General features: G+C 41.0%; 1 protein-coding gene across 2 annotated transcripts in view; it reads left to right on the top strand.

Annotated features, from left to right (window-relative positions):
* Positions 1-8,266: 8,266 nt before the first annotated feature.
* MTDH (metadherin) overlaps positions 8,267-19,943 on the top strand; it is a 33,402-nt gene continuing 21,725 nt past the window's right edge. Inside the window, exons 1-4 of one of the 2 annotated variants that reach the window (XM_074554682.1) lie at positions 8,267-8,931; positions 14,724-14,828; positions 19,066-19,147; positions 19,560-19,739. In XM_074554682.1, the coding sequence (XP_074410783.1) occupies positions 8,527-8,931; positions 14,724-14,828; positions 19,066-19,147; positions 19,560-19,739 (772 nt within the window). In that variant the 5' untranslated portion in view covers positions 8,267-8,526. The remainder of the gene's footprint in view (positions 8,932-14,723; positions 14,829-19,065; positions 19,148-19,559; positions 19,740-19,943) is intronic. The other variant, XM_074554677.1, reaches the window with a different exon arrangement.

Here is a 19,943-nt window from a genome sequence, read left to right as displayed (position 1 = left end):
CTAAAATCTATTTTCTCAGTGTAAAATTTACTGCTTTCTCAATATTTTTCCATACTTACAGGGCTGGATCATATGCCTTAAAAGAAGATTCAGTTTTGGTTAGCCTGGAAAAGAGAAGGCTGAGTGGAAATTAACTACCATCTTCAGCTAACTAAAGAGTTGCAGAGAAAATAGCCATAACCTCTTCTCAGATGGGCAAAACATAAGAGGCTGCAAGCCACACCACAGGACATTCCAGCTGGAGATAAAGATAATAGTTTTCACATGAATGTGGACAAGTACTGGCACATGAAGCTAGAGAACCTGAAGAATCTCCATTCTTGGAGACTTTCAAAACCTGATTGGGCAAGCCTGAGCACCCTGATCAAACTTCAGAATTAGCCCTACTTCTTGCAGGCAATGGGAATTCATCAATTTAATTTACTCTGTTTTTCTAAAAGTGAATGTTTTGCACAGTAGTGCTCTGGGTTAGATCAAAACAATATACAGAATGATTGAGTAACAGCTACATGACTACCAAAAAGCACTGGTCTGGCAGCTAGTGCACACATTCCACAGAAATCCAAGTGGTATTTCATGTTCTACTTTAGACTCTCAGGCTGAGCTTGGCCAATTACGAGGAGGAAATGTGCATCCTGAGCTTGGTTTGGACCACACCAGCTAACTTTCCAACCAAAGCTCAGGCAGCATGCTCAGGATATTTTACATTAAGCGCTGTTGATGTGGTTTGGACCTACACAACCCTCATGTGTTGAAATATCTTCATAGACCCTTACATCACACAGCAAAGCGTGCAACCCTCAATCTCATTCTATAAAAACTTCTCTCTGGCAAGCTGCAACACAGCCCTCACATTGTGTCTGACAGCTTGACCTAAGAAAAAACCTACAAAAAAGTAGCAATTATCTCTCAGGGTCATAGGAGTATCACATGGTACCCAAATGAAACCCAGAGGCACAACCTATTCAGTATGGACACAGTTCATCAGTTAAAGCAGAGTGAGTGCGAGCCAGAGTGTGCCACCCCAGAGTCAGGAACTGAAACAATCCCTGGGATTGTTTAATTGAGCACCATAGACACATATATTATAGACACTACAGCCTTTCAGAGAGTCAGGTTTCAATTAGTTTTAAATGAGGCTGAAGTTTTTAATCTGTATGGGAATAATGTCTCTCTGAAGCAGATTTTAAAACCAGGAGAACGTTTTTTTCTGTTTGATTTTCTAAAAAGTCTAATTTGTATGCAAATTTTTCAATTAAGAATAATTAAGAATGCCAAATCAAGTGCACAGAAGTTAGGAAATACCATCTCTAGGACTGACGTTTCAGACTGAATTCACATATGTTCTATGTATTATTCATAGTTTCATTATTGACTGGTGGGTTTTTCTTTCTCCCATTGGACTATACAGCTTTCCACTGACTAAAAAAGGGGATGGAAAATACATGATATTCTACCTCAGGCAAGGAGTTTGTTTTTCTGGGTTTCCAAGTTTACTGCTGCCAAGAACAGGTCTTTTCTGTGGTAGACCTCCCAGCCAAGGGTGCCCAAGCTTTGCAGCACGCTGCTACATGAGCCATCAGGGAGAACAGGATGAGATTTGGCTTCCTTTGCATGCCTAAGGTGATGCCTCAGGTTTTAGCTTTAATATTTTTCAGATTCTGTACTACTTTAGTGCATACTTTCCAGCTTCATATTAGGGGATAGTAAGCTCTCTTCACAGAGTAGGTAGGCAAAACAATTCCTTCTCTAGCTGGGGACCAAGAACAACCTATCCAAATCTCAGGCCCAAGAGCATAAACAACAGTGGACTGAAGAGAGAAAAATAAGAAGGATGGGACTTCATGGGCTAAAGCTGTAACTGGACAATTAACTCCAATATGCTAATGGACCATAACTTTAAAAAGTGTGAGATCCCGGGACCGGTTGTCCATTTTGTGACCATTTTGGGTTCATCTTGGTTGTAGCCTTGGCTGGGCTCTTGTGCTGCCCAAGGTGGATCTATTGAAGCCTCCTAATGAATATCCACTTTATTCTTTAGCTCCATCTAGTCTCTGTTCTAGGCCAGTCCACAAAAGTCATCAAAGATGTGCTGCACTGAAAGCTCACTGAAAGAGACACATTTTCCTTTGTAACTGTAATTTCCCTGAGCTGATTTAGTATTTTGGAATATTTCCACCTACCTCTGGGACAGAATGGCAGAAAAGAGTCCAAGCCTGTAACAAAATTATTTACAGCAGGATATACCAAAAAAACTTGAATATGTCTGTACTGACAGCTACACTGACATCCCAGCAGTTTTCTGACCCTTGCTAGCTCAGGTACTGTCAGCACAGGACAGTGAGCAACACAGATGGCAGTGCTACTGCAGGCTAAATGTATAAATGAGCCTGCATGACTGGATTCTATAACTGTATTGCTAATAAATGAACCACATGGTTTAAAGTTAACTTTAAACTGTGCCACTTCTATGAACAGCAACACCTCTTGATTAAAATGCTGTATTAGGAAAACTATCTAGTCTATGAAAAAAAAAAAAAACAAAACTGTGAAAACTCTCCAAACACACATATTACAGGAGACATTTAATGTACACTTAATACAATTTTATACAACCAATGATATGAGCTAATAGGCCTATAATTTGGTGTTTGCTTCCCATTAATTCAAGGAGTTTTTTCTCAGGTGGGTAGCAAGTCTTTGCAATTTATTCTTCTCAGTGTTTAGGGCTGACAGAAATTTGAACATGAATAGTCTGCCAAAGTGTTCTTCACCTCCCAAGGACTGAGATCTATCAGTCATAATGACAACTTAGCTTTGATGACTAAACACTACTTATGGCAAGGTTTAATGAGAACAGACTTATCCATTGTACAGGGAATTAAGTTTAGTATTTTTAGCAGAATGTTTTTGTATTTGAATTATACGATTATGTACAAGAATGTAAACTAAAATGAAAAATAATGTAAAATTGAGAAGGACTTTGAAGAACACATTACCCCCTAACAGTGAATTTTGATTTAGGATTCTGTCTCAGCTCAAAAATCTGACCAGACCAACAGGACAAAAATTAAGGTGAACTTTGAAGGTCAGAGAGGGACATGGTTTACTCATATAATGAGCTCTTCCTTTTCCCTTAGGAAAAAAATCCTTCCAAAAGCACTGCATCAGAAAAAATGTAACTGTTCTAAGTCTTGCTTTGACCACTCTGAGAAGGTGATTGAGCACTAGCCCAGGTTCACTGGCCATGTCCTAGGTAAAAAAGCTCACAGGGGACAAAATTTTTTTGCAACATGCACCTTCCTTCAGCAACTTCCTTCAAGCTTCTCTCCTAACTGAGGTCTGTGCTTTGTCTCTCTCCCAACCCCAAATTTATGTGGGGACTTTGCCCCAACTACCCCAGACTCTGTGTTGGATGAGACCATGAGTTCCTAGCTATGACTCAGATAAACATGTCCTCATGTAAATTTAACACAGTTGTCTTGGGGTGATTTTATGACGATTAGTCTATTCCCTGATTGCATGCTTCATGCCTAAAAACGGTTGCTGTAGCTTTAAAGTGGGTCTGGAGGGAGAAGGGAGCCTTGAAGCTCTTCACTGGGCTTTTCCAAAGCCTCACCCCCAGGTGTCCCTGCCATGTGGTCCGGGTTTTTGCTTGCCTAGCATGGATTTTTTTGTTAGGCCAGGCAAAAGTTTTTTTCTTTGTCCTTCCTGGACTTGGAGAGGCTGCAGCAGCAATTCTTCAGCAGCACTTCGAAGTGAACTGGATGGTTTGGTTTTGGTCTGAGATCAGAGACTAGTGGGAAAGATGAGGGGCCTCTCCATTTCAGGCTCACATCTTGGGAAAAGCTGAGACAGCAAGAGAAAGCTCACCTGCTTCCTCTGCTGTGAAGAGGGGACTGATGTCAAAGACTCACCAGGTTTCACATCTGGTTTGCCTGAACTGCTGCTTGAACCTGCTGGGAGTTTTTCTTATTTGTTTGTTTTCCCTGAAAACCCATGCCATTTTGTATCCACTAAGGGGCAAACTGTTGTTGTCTTTTTTCTTTCCCTGGCATTTTGGGTTTTTGTTATGGTGTGTGTGTGTGTGTGTGTGCGTCCACAGGGGTGGAGGGGGCTAAGTTCTGACAATTCAATATCCAGCATTTATTTACTTTTTACTGTGCCAAATGAGCACTCTATTTGTCAATAAAAGGTTGGGGTTTTTTTCACTTTCATCCACTTAGTATTCATTTCTTACTGACAGAAAGGGATTGTTGGAACCCTTTTGTTTTTTGGAGGAAACACTCATTCCAGAGTGTTTTTCCCCTAAACTTGTCTCTAAACCAAGACAACAGCACAAGACTTCAGGAGAGAATTCTTCTGATACTCTACTGTTCCCTTTGGCAACCTCTTTCCAGGCTTAACTGGACTAAACTGGAGCTTCTATTCTTTGTGTCTCATCCAACTCTAAACCCAAACCTAGGTGTCAGGTGAGATCCAGCTCAACATTCCCAAGCCATAGCCCAGGTGAACATGTCCTCAGGGAACAATTATGTTTGCCCCCATCCCTTCCTTTGGAATCCCTTTTCAATCCCTGACCAAATGAAGTGCTAGGCTTTCTCCCTTTTCCCAAAGCTGAACAGAACCAGATCTCTAATCACAGGTTCAGGCTGAGACAGCCCAAAGCCCCTAACCATCAACCAGATGGAAACTTCTCTGAGAATAATTCTTTCCTGCCCCACTCCAAGTGGGTATTCAAACTTGGCCTGTGTCCTATCCCTAAGCCTAATTGTAGCCACAATTCCAACACCTGGTATGTGCAGAGACCAACCAAAGTCCCCAAGCCACAGTCATGATGAACAAGTTATCCAAAGAGAATTCCTACAGCAGATCTTTTTACCAAAATGGAGCTCTTGGCTCTGCCCTGTAAAAAGTCTGACTTAGTCTGAATGCAAAGGACGGGTTGAGCCTTAGTTCCAGATCCTGACCTAGCACCCAGATTAGAAAGATTTCAGGGAAGAGGTGTTTTGCAGCCTACCCCTTACTCCAGCTGCTCCTTTTCTGCTGCACACCAACTGTAGCCCCAGGTTTTATCTCTCTCCCAACAGGTATGTAATGTTAACATTAAACCTAATCCCAGGCATCAGCTGAGCCTTCTCCAACATGCCCAGCCACGGCCTGGATGAAAAATGTCACCAGGAAGAATTCTTTTAATGTTCTACCCCTTTTTGGCAGCTCTTGGTTACTCCATACCAAGTGCATTTCCAGGCATGATGAGCCTCATTCTCCTAATCCAGCATTTAACTCTAAGCCCATTCCTCAACCTGGGCTGAGCCTTGGCTCAAGGCATCCAACCATAACCTAGATGAGAAATTTCTCAATGAAAATTCTCTCTACAGACTACTCATCCATTTTCCAGCTACTTGTTAACATTGCCAAGGATGGTGATTCTTGGATCAGGGATGTTCTTGTTGCTGTTGATCCCTCCTTCCAGAAAAATAATGGGTATTTGACTTAGTATTTTCAGTGAATTATGTACTGAGTTCACCTTATAGCAACTCAGAGTCACAATCCATATAAGACAGCAAAATTGCTTATTGTTCAAGAGTTTTTCAATTTCCTGTCACAACAACCTTGAATGTGTTTTTATTGGGACTCTGCTTATTAACCTGATCAGAGTCTTTACCTGCTTCTGCCATATCCATCTGACTTCTAATCTAAAGAATGTCTACAGCTGCAAGACACATGGCTTCAATACTGTTCAAGATAATCATTAAAACCTCTTGAAACAGGTATTTTGAGACTGCAAAGCAATAGTTGGGTTTCCTTCATGCCATGGCAACTAGCCATGGAGCTTTAAATATGGTGGTAAGGTACTGTGTAAGGTATGTCCAATAGCTGTTGTGGTAAAACAAGGAATGTTTGCACAGTCAACAGAGCTGACATTTAAAAAATTAAGTTTACACTTTATTTCCATTCTTTTTGGTTTTTCCATAATTTTCTCTTTTTTAGTGTGTCATGTGCAATGTGTCAATCTTATGCTGTAATCTTTGGGAGAATGGCATGAGAAAGATGGTATGATAGTTTAAATTGGCACTGATGGAAGAGTCCTTGGGTTAACTTTGATCAGATCTATTAATATAGTTGAAAATTAATACTAGACTAATATGCGTCGAAATTAGTTCCAAATAAAATGTAGTATATTTGTTCCCAACTGTTTAAATGACTCACACAGACTTTCTTCAAAATATTTCAATTTGCTACAACTGTACGTCTATTTATGGCTATATCTCATTGCTTCAGAATAAAAATATATTTATTCATTTCAGATTAACTTACTTTACCAGCCGAATCAAACTGAAACTGGTTATTTCCAGGTGCAGAACCGCGCCCTTTGTTCTTTTTTAAGACAGAAATGTTTTTCCGACAAGAGCTCAGCTCTTCACGGTGCTGCCACTTGGTGGTGTCCCGGCGCCGCAGTGAAAACCATGTCAATCGCTTGGATTGTGGCAATCAGCTCCACCAGGTTCTTGCGGTGCTTTTTTTAAAATTAACAATATTTACTGTTCTATGGCCTCTGTTTAATATCTATCTCTCTATATATATGTACAGGTATAGGTATAGGTGTAGGTATAGGTATAGGTATAGGTATAGGCATATATATATACATATATCTATATATATACAAAACATTCATTGTAGCTAAATGATGCCTTCAAGTTTGTTAGACATATTCCTTTGATGTATTTAAAACTATAACTACATGATCACTGTTCTGTCACCTCTATCTATATAGTGCAACATCTTAAACTTAGAATACTTACAGAATACATTATTTGGGATGTTAGGGTGGCTCAAATGTGCAACCAGTTGCAACAACAACAGTTAATATTTTCTGGAAAATGAAAACAGTCCACGCTAAACCATCCTTGACTAACTGCTGTCCTTCTATGACAAGGTGACCCACTTACTGGATGAGGGAAGGAAAGGGTATGGATGTTGCCTGCCGGGACTCTGGTAAAGCCTTTGACACTGCACAGCCCTCTCCTGGCTGCTAACAATTTGGGTGAGTGCAGTGTTTGCTGGATAAAATACTGGCTCGATGTCAGGCCCAGAGGGTGGTGGTGAATGGAACTGATGCAGTTGGCAGCTGGTCACTGGCGGTGCTGCTCAGGGATCAGTACTGGCTCCAGTTCTGTTTAACATCTTTATCAATGACCTCGACAAGGGGATCAAGTTGACCCTCGGCAAGTTTGCAGCTGACACCACGTTGTGTGGGAGTGTTGATCTGCTGGAGGATAAGAAGGCTCTGCAGAGGGATCCGGACAGGCCGGATCGATGGGCTGTGGCCAATTTTAAGAGGTTCAGTGAGACTGAGTGCTGGGTCCTGCACTTGGATCACAGCAACCCCATGCCACACGCTTAGGGCGCAGTGTCTGGAAAGCTGCCCAGCGGAAAAGGAGCTGAGACTGCTGGCTGACAGCAACTGAGCATGAGCCAATGTGTGCCCAGGTGGCCGAGAAGGCTGAGGGCATCCTGGCCTGGATCAGAAATAGCTTGGTCAGTAGGACCACAAAAGTGACTGTCACCCTGCACTCGGCACTGGTGAGGCTGCACCTCAAATCCTGTGCTCAGCTCTGGGGCCCTCACTACAAGAAGGACATTGAGGCGCTGGAGAATGTTCAGAGAAAAGCAATGGAGCTGGTGAAGGGGCTGGAGCACAAGTTCTGTGTTCCTGAGGGAACTGTGGGTGTTTAGCTTGGAAAAAAAACGAGGCTCAGGGGTCACTTTATCACCTTTAAGGCGGCTGTAGCCAGGTTGGGAGGGCGGGGGGGGGGGCGGCCCTTTCTAGGAAAGCAGTGACAGGACGAGAGGACATCACTTCAAGCTGCGCCGGGGTAGCTTCACTTTCGAGATTAGGAGGAAATTTTTTCAAGGAAAGGGTGGTCAGACATTGGAATGGGCTGCCCACTCCTGGAGGTGTCTAAGAAAAGACTGGACGTGGCACTTAGTGCTAAGGTCTAGTTGACAGGGTGGTGTTCGGTCATAGGTTGGATTTGATGACCTCAGATTCCAACCCCTCGGCTTCAGCCGCTCCCGCTCCGTTCGCTGCCTGCCACGTCGAGCTCGCAGCCTTCCCCGCCGGCACCGCCCTTGGCTGGGCCGTGCCGGGCCGGGCGCGCCGGGGAGAAGGAGGAGGCTGAGGAGGCGGCGGGAGGCGCGGCCCCCGCCCCGCGCGCGGCGCTGACGGCGCTGACGGCGCTGATGGCGCGCTGCGGCGGGCGCGCGGCGGGGCGGTGACGTCGCGCGCGAGGCGGAGGGCGGGGAGGAGGAAGAGGAGGAGACCCGGGCGGCCCCGAGGCTGAGGAAGCCGCGTCCAGCGGAGGCTCTGCTCCTGTCCCGTCCCGTCCCGTCCTACCCCCACCCCCGGTGCCTCCGGTTCGGGCGGGCCGGCGCGGCTCTCCCGAGGCCGCGATGCGCTCGGCCTGAGCGCGCCCTCGCCGCCTCGCTCGGTTCGGGCCTCTGGCGAGGCCGGGGACCGCGATGGCTGCGGGAAGCTGGCAGGAGGCGGCGGCCGGGTGGGCTGAGGAGGCGGCGGCCCGGGTGCGGGACGCCTTGTCGGGCGGGCTGGGGCTGCTGCGTGCCGAACTGGGCCTCGAACTGGGCCTGGACCCGCAGGCGCTGCCCACCTGGCTCGCCTTGGCGGTCCCGGCCGCGCTGGGGTTCGTGCTGCTGGGGCTGCTGCTGGCCGCGGCCTGCGGGGGCGGCCTCCGCAAGAAGCCGGCGCGGAGCGCGGCCGTGAGGAAGGGTGACGAGGCGGTCGGCGCGGGCCTGACGGCCGGCGGGGGCCAGGGCAAGTCGGCGGGCCCGGGTCCCGGGCAGCTGAACCTGAAAGGCGATGAGCAGAAGAAGCGAAACAGGAAGAAGCTGCCGGAGAAAGCGGCGCGGGTAAGAGGGTGTGAGGGCCGGGAGGGCAGCGGGGGTGAAACCGAGCTGACAGCGGCGGCACCGGGCGGGCTGTGGCACCCGGCCGGGTCCCGGTGGGGAGGCGAGGGGGTCGCGTCTGCGAGCGGCCCGAGCCCGGCTGCCGCTCCCCGGGCCCTGTCGCGGGGGAAAGGATCCGGGTGCCGTAGAGGTTTCCCCGAGCCGCCGCGCGATATTTGCCTGTGAAAGGAAGTGTGGGGGTCCTGTCTGCTCTGGAGCCGTCTCAGGTCGCCTGGGTTACTTTGTTACTTTGAAAACCTGGAGGAGCAGCGCTGCCACAAGTAAACTGCACGTTAATAACCCTGGCTGATGAGGAAAAGGCTGGCTTTTTGGAAGCATTTTATTGTAAACAGAAATCGTATGAAAGCTGCTATTACTGTTGTTATTCACTGAATAATAGGGTTAGCAACCAGTAGTGGAGTCCTTAGCATGGCTTAGAGTTTCAAGCCAGGAGTTGTAGTCTAGGCAGGTAAAGATTGGAAGCAGCATTCTAAGCCCTGTGAATGCTGTGATGATTCAAACTCGAGTAAGGTTTTTGCTTTGTATTTTCCATGGAACACGTTAGTGTCAAATGTTGCTGTGAGCGTGCCTCAGTAGGAATGTGTCTGATTTAGTTATTACTGTAAGGATCATCTCCTTTAATAAGGAAATCTGTGTCTTAGCAGCCCCTTAAAAAGAGATCATTCCTGTAGTTTATATTTTTTAAATCCTTAAAATGTGTGGGAACCTTCCAGCTTTTACAGTATGCATCCATCCACTTAAGAGAAAATTAGTAGAATGCAGAAATTGTCTACTGTCCGTTTAAAGTTTACAGTGGTCACAGTTTTGGGGCTTGAAGGGGATTGCTTCTATAGCTTTTATATTGTTAGGATGTTTGTAATCCTATTTATGTCCAAATAGATTATAGGAATGAAAGTGTAGCAGATGTCCCCTGCCTATTACAACTGTGTCGTATAATTATATCTTGCTCTATAAAATCTGAATTGTTTCCCTAATGATGAGAGAAAGGAGACACATTGGGTTTGTATCTTCACTTGAGTCTGTGGCAGCATTAAGATTTGAGAGGTTTGGGAAACTTTTTAATGAGAGTGTATGTCACCAGCCTGTCTCTGAACACTGAACTACTGAAGTTGTTTCTGGAAGTTGCAAGAGACTGAATGTTGAGCACCAAAAAGAGGAAACATGATTCAGAATCTTTCCAGTGTAGCTAGGTTCTCCATTTTGGAGAAAGCATGCTAAAGATGTATTTTTTCCTCATCTTGAGAAGCAGATACTTCAGGGTCAAATAAATATGTTATGCTTTCTTGACAACAAAGACTAACCCTAGAAATTAAATCAAGTTTGCTTCATTTATTTTGTTGAAACTCCAGTATGAAAACAAATAACAATCTCATGCAAGTCATTGCCAAAGACATTAAAAATGCCTCCACAGAAGATTGAGTGAATAGGTGGATATCTCTCTTGACTTGACAGATTCACAAAAACAAACTTTAGTAATTTTATATGAAAAATAACTGACTTTTTTGTGAATGTAAATAATTGTACTCTATTGAGCTTGGTTTATGGAGACATAGAATAAAGTTAAGGCAATGTAGGAGCAAATCTTTTTGTAATCAAAAAGCAAAGTAGTTTTTAAGCTGTCATTCTGTATCATTAGGATTTTAAAAGTTATTTTTATAGTACTTTGTATTCATTATTTCCATGGTGAGATAGCAAAAAATTCTACCTTCTTCCAAAAGGAAATGCACAAACTGAATCATTAACTGAAGTGCAAATAAGTTTATACCAGTGACAAAGTTTAATAGGCCTGCCTTGTGCTCATTTTCCAAGATAAGTTTAGAGACCAATATTAGCATGTCCCAGTGTTTTCTGACTTATGTGAAAAATTCTCAAAATAGCATTGGAAATGTAAAGATGCAACAAAATTCTTACGGATTGCTGCCTGGTGATTTTCATCGTGTGGCTTGTGTGCTGTGATGCTAATACTGAGGCTGGAGGCAAAAGCCTATTAGCAGTAGATTTACTACAGCCTTGCTATGCCAGGGTCTAGATTTCCATTGCGGGCGGTTCAGAAAGCTTAGAGCAACTGCTCTGTGGCTTTAAGAACACACTACAGATGTCTAATTAAAAGCTGTAGGGTTACTTTAATACAGAATTCCTGAGCTCACTGTATGGCAGGTGATGTGTAACACTCATCAGTCAGGATCAGAAGTCTTCCTCACTGTGGCTTTTCTGAGGAGGAGTGTTGATTGTTTTTTCCCTTGCATGTGGCTTTATTCAGTACCTGTATAAGTAGGGTACAACTTACCCTACGTGTTCTTAGTAAAATAGGTTTCTTTGAATAGCACTGTGTTGACTGAATACAGTAGTACCTATGAGATTTTGTTTATTTACTTGCTGTGAACAGACTGAAAAAAATGGAGCTGAAACTGTGTAGCATTCATTAAGATTAAAGTTTACAGAGCCGGTTCTGGCTTTCAGGCTGCTTGGAGCAGGGTATCATGGTGTCTTTACATCTGATTCTGTGCAGTAAACCTGAAGCTGATTTTTTTTTTCGTTTTTATTTTAACTCCTGCAAGAGGCAAAGTTCTTTAGCCTCATTAAGAATTTTTTTTTCTGTCCATAAAACTTTATAGTTAATTTTGATTCTTCCCCCTTTTGAATAATTACTGTGCCTCTCCTACTTCAGCAGAAAAAAAAGTGAAGCTGTTCTTTACATGGTTTCTGTGCAATCTGCCAAGCACCACAGAAACTTGAGAGTAGCCATCTTCTGTGCTCTGTAACCACTTCAGGAAGCCATTCACACCATCCATTTGTAGATGTGGAAAATACCAAATTGACTTTGTACTTCCTATTGTTTCTCATGCACCTGGAGGATAAATGCTACACATTCTAGTAAAAGTATTTGCATTCATTTGAGGAAGGTTCATATTTGAGCTTTTTGGGCTATGGTTGTTTATTGGTTCTTTGCACTTAGATTGTGTAAAGACTTTATACTTTTAGCTGATACTCAGGTGTTGGTTTGTGTATATGTGAGTGGTCATATGGCAAAAGTAGGGCTGTAGGATTCTTTGGGCCTCATAGAGAAAATTGCTTCGTTTCTTTCTGAAGAGAAGCTTGCAGAAAACATTGGTTACCAGATTCTTTCTTTGGCCAAGATATTCTAAGCAGAGGTATCTTTCTAATGGGTAACTGAGATTTTGGCTAATACAGCGTTGTAGATTGAGGTGATGGCAGTTTCATTAATACTGTTTGAAGCATGAAACTGAGCTATCCTTTGCACTACCATGTTTAAAGAGTACTTTTTGTTTGCTTTGAAAGTCTAAGCAAAACCTTTTCTACATTTGGTATATCTTAACACCCTCAAATGAAGTGTGTGTGGAAAAAGGTTTATTTAAGTATTGGAATTTTAAAGTCCATAGGCAAGAAAAGCATTCAGTAATCAATGCTGTTACTGACAGCATTACTTCTGCCTTGTTGCATCATGCCTGGCAGCTTTAAGATGAGGGTAGAAAAGATGGGAAATAATAAATTGCACAATTTTGAGTTAATTAATTTTACCAGTGGATGTTTAATTTATTACCCATAAAGTTTTAAACTTTGGGCTGTGGTTGTCTTTTTAAAATTAAACATTTCAGAACACAGTACAAAAACTTTCTTGTTTCTTGCCTCTGTTGCTTTCTTTCATCCAAAAATGGTCACAGGGATTTTGGTTAAAATTCTATGATTCATCTATGGGCAGAAAATAAATGTAGAAAGCTTCCACTGAAAAGGAGGGTATTACAATTAAGGGATGTATTTCTCCCAAATGTATCAAAGTCCAAGTTTTCTAACATTTTTCTAAAGATTGTTGTTTACATGATCAGATGATCAGACAGCATTTTGAACAGTCATGTGGATGAATTTTTCCAGAGGGTTTTTAATGGATATGAATTCGTTTATTAGTTCAGAGAAAGAGCTGAAGTTCTTTTAAACTAAAAAATAAAACTTCTATTTGTTGAATAGTTGGAAGGGATTAATAAAGTACTTTTCAATTTAAGGTACATATGTAATAGCTAGGAAGCAAGGTACAGAATTTAAAAAGTTAGTTGGCTGTAAAATTTTTGGTCCACACCCAATATAAGATGCATCAAATGTGTTATCTAACTTTACTTCTAAGCAGTCCCTGGAGAAAATAGAGAGGCACAAGAACTGACTTTTGACAATGAGTTATTTTCAAGATGAAATATCAGTTCTTTGGTATCCCTGTGGAATATACCAATAAGGTGGACTTGGTTTAGAAGAACTTTTAGAGAGAGTTCCTAGGTCAGACTTGTAAAATATACTTTGTTTTCAGAATGCTGAGGGAAATGCACTGCATATTAGATATGAGAAGTCTAGGTTAAGGCTGTTTGTTGAAGGAGAAGAGGGGTTAGGTGACCTGATCTTTCAATTTCTATTTATAGTTACTTTGAAGAAGTTGGCGTGCTTGCTAACTACAGTAAGCAATACTGTGTTATGCACTAGTGAAATCATGCTGGGGTGATTTGCAGGCATAGTACAATGTGGCAAGACTTAAATGCCTCTAACAGTTAAATTGAGGATCAGATCTAATATTTGAAGGAATAGGCCATGCTAAGTTGTGATATGGCTTTTGTTTTATTTGCAAGCAATTGGGTTTGTGTGAAGCAGAGTTATAATAGCTTTTGGGTTTTTAATAGCAAAAAAAAATAACTAAAAGTAATAGAGCTTGAAATTTATTTTGAGAGAATTGCAGGATTTAAAGCAGCTTTGAAGTAGCTATTTATGCTTATTTCGTTTTCAGTCATTCATTTATCTGACTCATTCTGAATGTGAACCAGTGATATTTGTGTGGACTCTATCAATTACTACTCTTAACAATTGTTTTCCATGTAGTGAAATTAATGGCTGACTGGTATAATATTTAGATCCTTTTTGCAGTTAAGCAGAGTAACTTCAGTCATAGCCTTTTGTTAGAAGTAAATGATTTCTAAATTACTACATTTCTGTAAGGGGAATATGTAGACTAAGGTATATGCTTTTGCTGTCAAAAGTAATGTAAAGACTCATTTAATGATTGTCCAGAGTTTTAATTTTATATATTGAATAATACATGCTAATTTTCTTTCCTTAATTGTGTGAGGGAGAAATGGTAGAGTAGTGTAGCACCTGTAATCAAGTCTGTATGAAAAGAACAATGGGCTACCATGCTTAGTCATGCTTTGTTTGATTTCTAATTTCTGTTCTACTATGAAGTTTAACTTGTGAAGGAAGTGAGCTGGGAGGGAACTTGCATAGAGAGAAATTGCAGATGTTTGGTCAATGTAGAAATTGCTTTTTAAAGTTAGTCCTCTTGCTGAACTGCTGCAAAGTGGTAATTGTGTTAATTTAATTAGATCATTTATGGCACATACAACTGTAGCTGTTCTGGATCAGTTTTCAGAACAGCTACAGGTAATTTCAAAAGCTGGTAATTTCAAAATTTCTGAAATTTACCTTCTGCTATGAAATTCATGGATTGAATATGAGTGAGATGAAATTATAAGACCTGTTCTCTTTCCTTTTTCATTTCGTTGTTTGGTAAATACAGAATTGCTGTAGATCCTTTGAACAACAATCTACAGTTTGGTCTGCTCTATTCAATAATCTTACAAGCATTTTTCCATCAACAATTGCATTTCAGTAATAGTGTAATTTGAGCTTTGTTTCATCTGCTTTCTCTAATTTTTTTTTATTTATGCTCATTGTTTACACAGCCCAATGGACGGTCTTTCCTTGATGTATCTGAAGATGAAGTAATACAAACTGTCCATAAAGACAATATAAAGCAGCCTGTGGACACAGAAAAGAAGAATGAAAAGGTTAGTTATGGATACACAGCAAAAATGTTGAAGTTTGATTTATAATATTTCAATGTCTAATAACTGGTTTTAGTTTGAAATCCTTTTACATATATGAATGAAGAGGCAGATTTCTTACTGTGAAGAGTACTAATCTAATTTGGAGTTGAAAAGAGCTAAAGTAGTATTTTCTTAACTTCTGAGACATTCCTTATCACAGAATGTTTGTCAAGAAAACCCCACTCCCAGCCTCCCACTAAACACTGATATCTCTGTTCATCATGTGACAGCGTTAAGCCTACAGAAATAAAGTTTGTTTCATCTTGGTGGCTTCATGGGGATGCAGCATAATGATAGTATTGTTAAGTGCCTTGTAAATGGTCTACCAATTGGGGGACTACTATTCAAAGGATTTAGACCATGTGCCTGCTTATTTCTTTTGCCAGATGTAGCCATTACTGATTAGAGTTCTTGATTTTTGATGATAAGTGTGAGCTTTGAAGTCTGGTGTGGGCTTTTTTGTTACGCAAATTAAACAGCTACATTAAAATATATTTTAGAACATCCATCTGCAATGTCTAATCTAAAAGGTAACCTTACTACTGGCAGTGTTCTTTTTTGAACCGTGAGGACTAATCTTTTTTTGTTACATATGCTGTTATTTATGGGCAACATGGATATGCTTGAGCCTTTGGTAATTTTTTTTGCTTGATTCTTTTACTAACATTGTGCATGAGGTTTTCCCACTGTCATTGTTTTCTGACTTATTTTCTTCAATAAAGCGCTTTTGTTGTAACTATACAGAGGAAAAATAGAAGGTTGTGTATAAACAGTCAGAAACACTTTGCTGTGAGGGTGGTGGTACCCTGGAACAGGTTGCCCAGAGAAGCTGTGGATGCCCCATCCCTGGAAGCGTTCAAGGCCAGGCTGGACAGGGCTTTGAGCAACCTGGTCTAGTGAAAGGTGTGCCTGTCTATGGCAGGGGTTGGAACTAGATGATCTTTAAGGTCCCTTCCAATCCAAGCTTTAATAAATACACTTGCTTACCCTCTTTTGTGGTTAGTATTTTGGCTAAAAGACTGTATCCTTTTAGTTTGCTATAGGACTTTAAATGTTTTTGCAATTTGCAAATTGATTGACTTTTCTGTGAAATAGGTTTGCCTTAAAGTTCCAAGCTGTGTGGCTCTTCCTCTTCTCCATGTTTTGCATATCAGATTGACTTTGCTGAGGTTTTTTTTCCCAAGAACATACCACAATTTGAACCTGAATGAACAACTCTATTTGCAGGTTTTCAAGTAGAGTAGGTGTTTAGATTCTAAACTCAACTTCACGTTAAAATATCAAACACGGTGACATGAATTTTAAAATGTGAAGCTGAAACTGCAGCTCTAGGAAGTGAGTACCAATAAATGAATGAGGATGATTATTCAAATTGTGGTTTCATATCACTTTGGGGGATCCTGGGCAGAAAATTATTGGGTCAGGAGTAAATTGTTACCCTTCAATTAAAAGCATGCTTAAGAACTTCCTTTGAACTATGGTAACTGTACAGGCTTCTAATTATTTGGTAAGGCTTCTCAGGGCATCCATAACATGTGTAACATTACAAACCTGCTGAGGTTGTAGGGGGTCCTGTGTAAGTGTCTTTGTGTACCATCTTTGGGATGGCTGGTGTAAGAGAATGGCTGTGATTGAAGTTGTATGTGCATGTGTGTTACATATATGAATGCATATAACATGGTCTGAAGGGCATGGTTGTTTTTTTGTGCTTCACTATATGTGTTCAGTGAAAATCACACATCCTTTGTGTTTCTGTATTTCTTGGCTGCTTCAGGGCTGTGAATTTCATGTGTGTTTTTCTGCTTTGTGGGAGGCGGAGCTTTGGGTAATGTCTGGACTCTGGCTGTTCACCAGGTTTATTATTCTGCAATTAGTGACTTGCCACAGTACAGGGGTTTCTTTAGTGTTTAGTATAAGGGACTGTTCCCTAAGAAATTACTCTGGATGAGATTGTGGGAAGTTAAAATGTCATCATCCATTCTGTTTGCAAGCACATAACTGCTTTGTCTTGAATACTAGAAATGATTACTCAGCTAGGGATCAAGAAGAAAGGTTCATTTTTCTATTGTTCTTGCATGGGGCACAATGCATCCTAAAGACTTAAAAAAATTTGGCAGGCCTGCAGTATTCCTCATGTGCTCCTTGGCTGTTGGCAGAGCCAACACTGGCATCTTTGCGTGTTGCAGAAGGTGACACTCTGAATGCATAGATTTCTGCAGAATGACTGGCTGGCTTGCTCTGGCTTTAGCATCTCTTGCTGTTTCTTTCCATCAGTTTGGTAATGATGGATCAGTTTCTTTCTATCAGTTTGAGATAGCAACTGGTGCAGTACAAAGTTTAGCAGGTGATGGGTTGATTGGATAAAAAAGGATGGTTCTGGTTTTTCAGAACAGGGTAACACAGTTTAGGGAAGTAAACACGTTTTCAAGATTTGCATTCTTGATCCTTTTCAAAACAGTGTTTGTTAATCACAAACTTCTTTTTCAGCTGTTAAACTTCGATGTTTTCCTGAAAAGTATAACATTTGATGGCAATACTGACATAGGAGCTAGTTATTTAACGAAACTGAAGTCACAATTTGGAAGAGTAGTCATCTTGAACTGTTGTCAGGGAGCCTTCTGAAGTAATTTCAGGTGTTCTCTTAGTGCCAAAGGACAGTTGGGTAGTTATGGCTTTGTGGATAAAAACTTTAGGATCTCAAGTTCCAGTCTCAGTGTAGCTGCAAATGGTAGACAAAGGTACAAACTTATTCTGCTTGTAATCTTCCTCTATTTGAGCTTGAAGAGGCAATATATAACTAATTGTAATGCTAATTCTCACTTTCATTTTTAATTCTGTCATTAGAAGATGCCCTAGCAAATAATTTGCCTTGTTCATATTTTTAGAACCAATTCTCTTCAGGTTCCTTTTGAAACCAGCCCTTCTCTTTTGGAGACTTTTTAGAAGTTAGTTAGCTGGTATGTGGGCAAAGGTAGTCTGCTGAGCAAATGAAAATTCAGCTTGGGTCCCCATGTATGTTAAACCATGAGCTAACTGTTCAAATTAGTTCCCAAATGTTATAGGTGTGGTGATGCAGCATTGATATAAGCAGTGAGTTTTTTATCATCTCTGCTGCACTAACAAGCTGTACTGCTCTCAGCACCTGTATTGAAGCTCCAGATTACTCTGGGGACGTGGTAACTCTAAGGCACATGAGCTGCATGCCATTGTGGGGCCCATAGCATATCTGCAGCAGATGTAGTAATAATTTAGGTGTTACCAATTCTGAATTCTAGAAAGATTGTTAGACACTTCTTGGACATTTAAGACTAGAAAACCAAATTGTGGCAACTCAGGTATACAGCTGGCAGTTACTAGTCTGACTCTGGCAGATGTATTCCAGAAGGATGTCCAGCATTCTTGAAATATTTCGGAGACAGTGAATAAGTGAATAGTTCCCCTTGCAACATTTGAGGGGAAAACCATATTTCTTTTTAAAGTCTTGTTGTTTTTCATTCCTGTTTATCTGGTAGTTCTTATACCTTTCTTCACTAGGTTGAAAAGCTTTTCAGTACTGTATCTTCCTTCTAAGGTAGTCAGGTCAATTTGCTCCAAGGCTTTCTGCAATATATTTTCTCCCAATATCTTGGGGTTTTTTCCTCAATACTGTATTTTCAACACTCTATATTGTTACCTGTTGCACTGAAACTATTTGCAGAAGCAGTCATGTCTGTTCCTATTTGTTTAGCCTAGTTCTTGCATCCAAGAAGCCATGACTGGTGAAACCTTGAGGAAAAAAGTGTTTGGAATGTATGAGCTCTAATCACAGCTTGTGTTTTGAAGTAATTTACAAGCTGGATTTTTTTTTACCTTTTTTTTTTTAAAGAGTTGCTGGCATTGTTTATTTCTTCATGTATAACTTTATATTTCTGCACAAAACAAATTTTGACAGAGTGGCATCTGCCTGCTAAACAGCTCATTACTCCTCTGTGACTGTGATGCTGCCAGCATAGCTTCTTCTACCTGGCTTTGTACTCTGCAGCAAAAGTAATGTTCCCCCCACCTGCCAATTCTGTGCTGCATAAGTCTTTCACAGAGAGTTGTTCTGGAGAATCTCTTTTAAATTTATTCCTGTATTTTAGGATGAGAGTGAGTTCTGAATCACTATACCAAGTGATCAGTAAGTAATCATTAAGAAAATGTTTTCTTTTTATTCTAGTCAAAGAAAAAAAAGAAATCAAAGGGAGATTCCAAAACAGTTCAGGATACATCTCGTCTGGATGGAAAGGAAGTTGATGAAGGTACTGAACACAAACTTAACACCAAGTGCAAACATTATGTCTTAAATGCTGTTTAAGATTTACTCCTTTAAGATTTAAGAAACGCAAGAAACTCATAACTCCATAGTCACATATTATATATGGAAATATGATCTTTGAAACAACAGTATTTAGTAACTTCAACTGATTTTTTTTTAATAATTTATAAAAACTGAGAAACTATGGATAGTAAGGTGTTCATGTTATTCATGTTTTACTCTGTGAAGCCAAGTATTATCGTAGAAAAACTTGCCTTTAATTATTTGTGTTTTCAATCTAAGGTTGAAGCTGACTGGTTAAAATGCCCTTAGACTTCTTTTTGATATGATGCAAGCTAAAAATCTTTTCTTCCTCTCTGGCTTAGTGTTTTTTTTTCATTTGGGTGATGTTTTAGGAGCCTGGGAAACAAAAATCAGTAACAGAGAAAAGCGCCAGCAGCGTAAACGAGACAAGGTGCTGACCGACAGTGGCTCCGGAGAATCAAATCTCCAGGGCATAGAAAACACAGTCACTGTATCCATTGAGCAGCTGATGCCTACACCATCACTTCCAGTTGGTCTCAGAAAAAATAAAGGTATGATGCTTGGTAGATCTGTGAATGTGTCCTAGAAAGATAACTTTACTTGAATGCTTAAATAGTGACTCTGTTTTGGATGTATGTTAGGTATATTTGGAGGTGAAACTCTTGAGGAAATTATTTCAAGCTGTGTAAAAGTACTTTCTCATTGTGCATAACTCCCCCTTTTCTAGCCATATTTTCAGGGAAACCCAAGAGTGC

The sequence above is a fragment of the Zonotrichia albicollis genome, chromosome 1 (genome assembly GCF_047830755.1).
Source record: "Zonotrichia albicollis isolate bZonAlb1 chromosome 1, bZonAlb1.hap1, whole genome shotgun sequence".
Lineage (NCBI taxonomy): Eukaryota > Metazoa > Chordata > Aves > Passeriformes > Passerellidae > Zonotrichia > Zonotrichia albicollis.
Note: the sequence above shows the minus strand (reverse complement) of the source record. Positions and strands in the feature narration are given on the sequence as shown.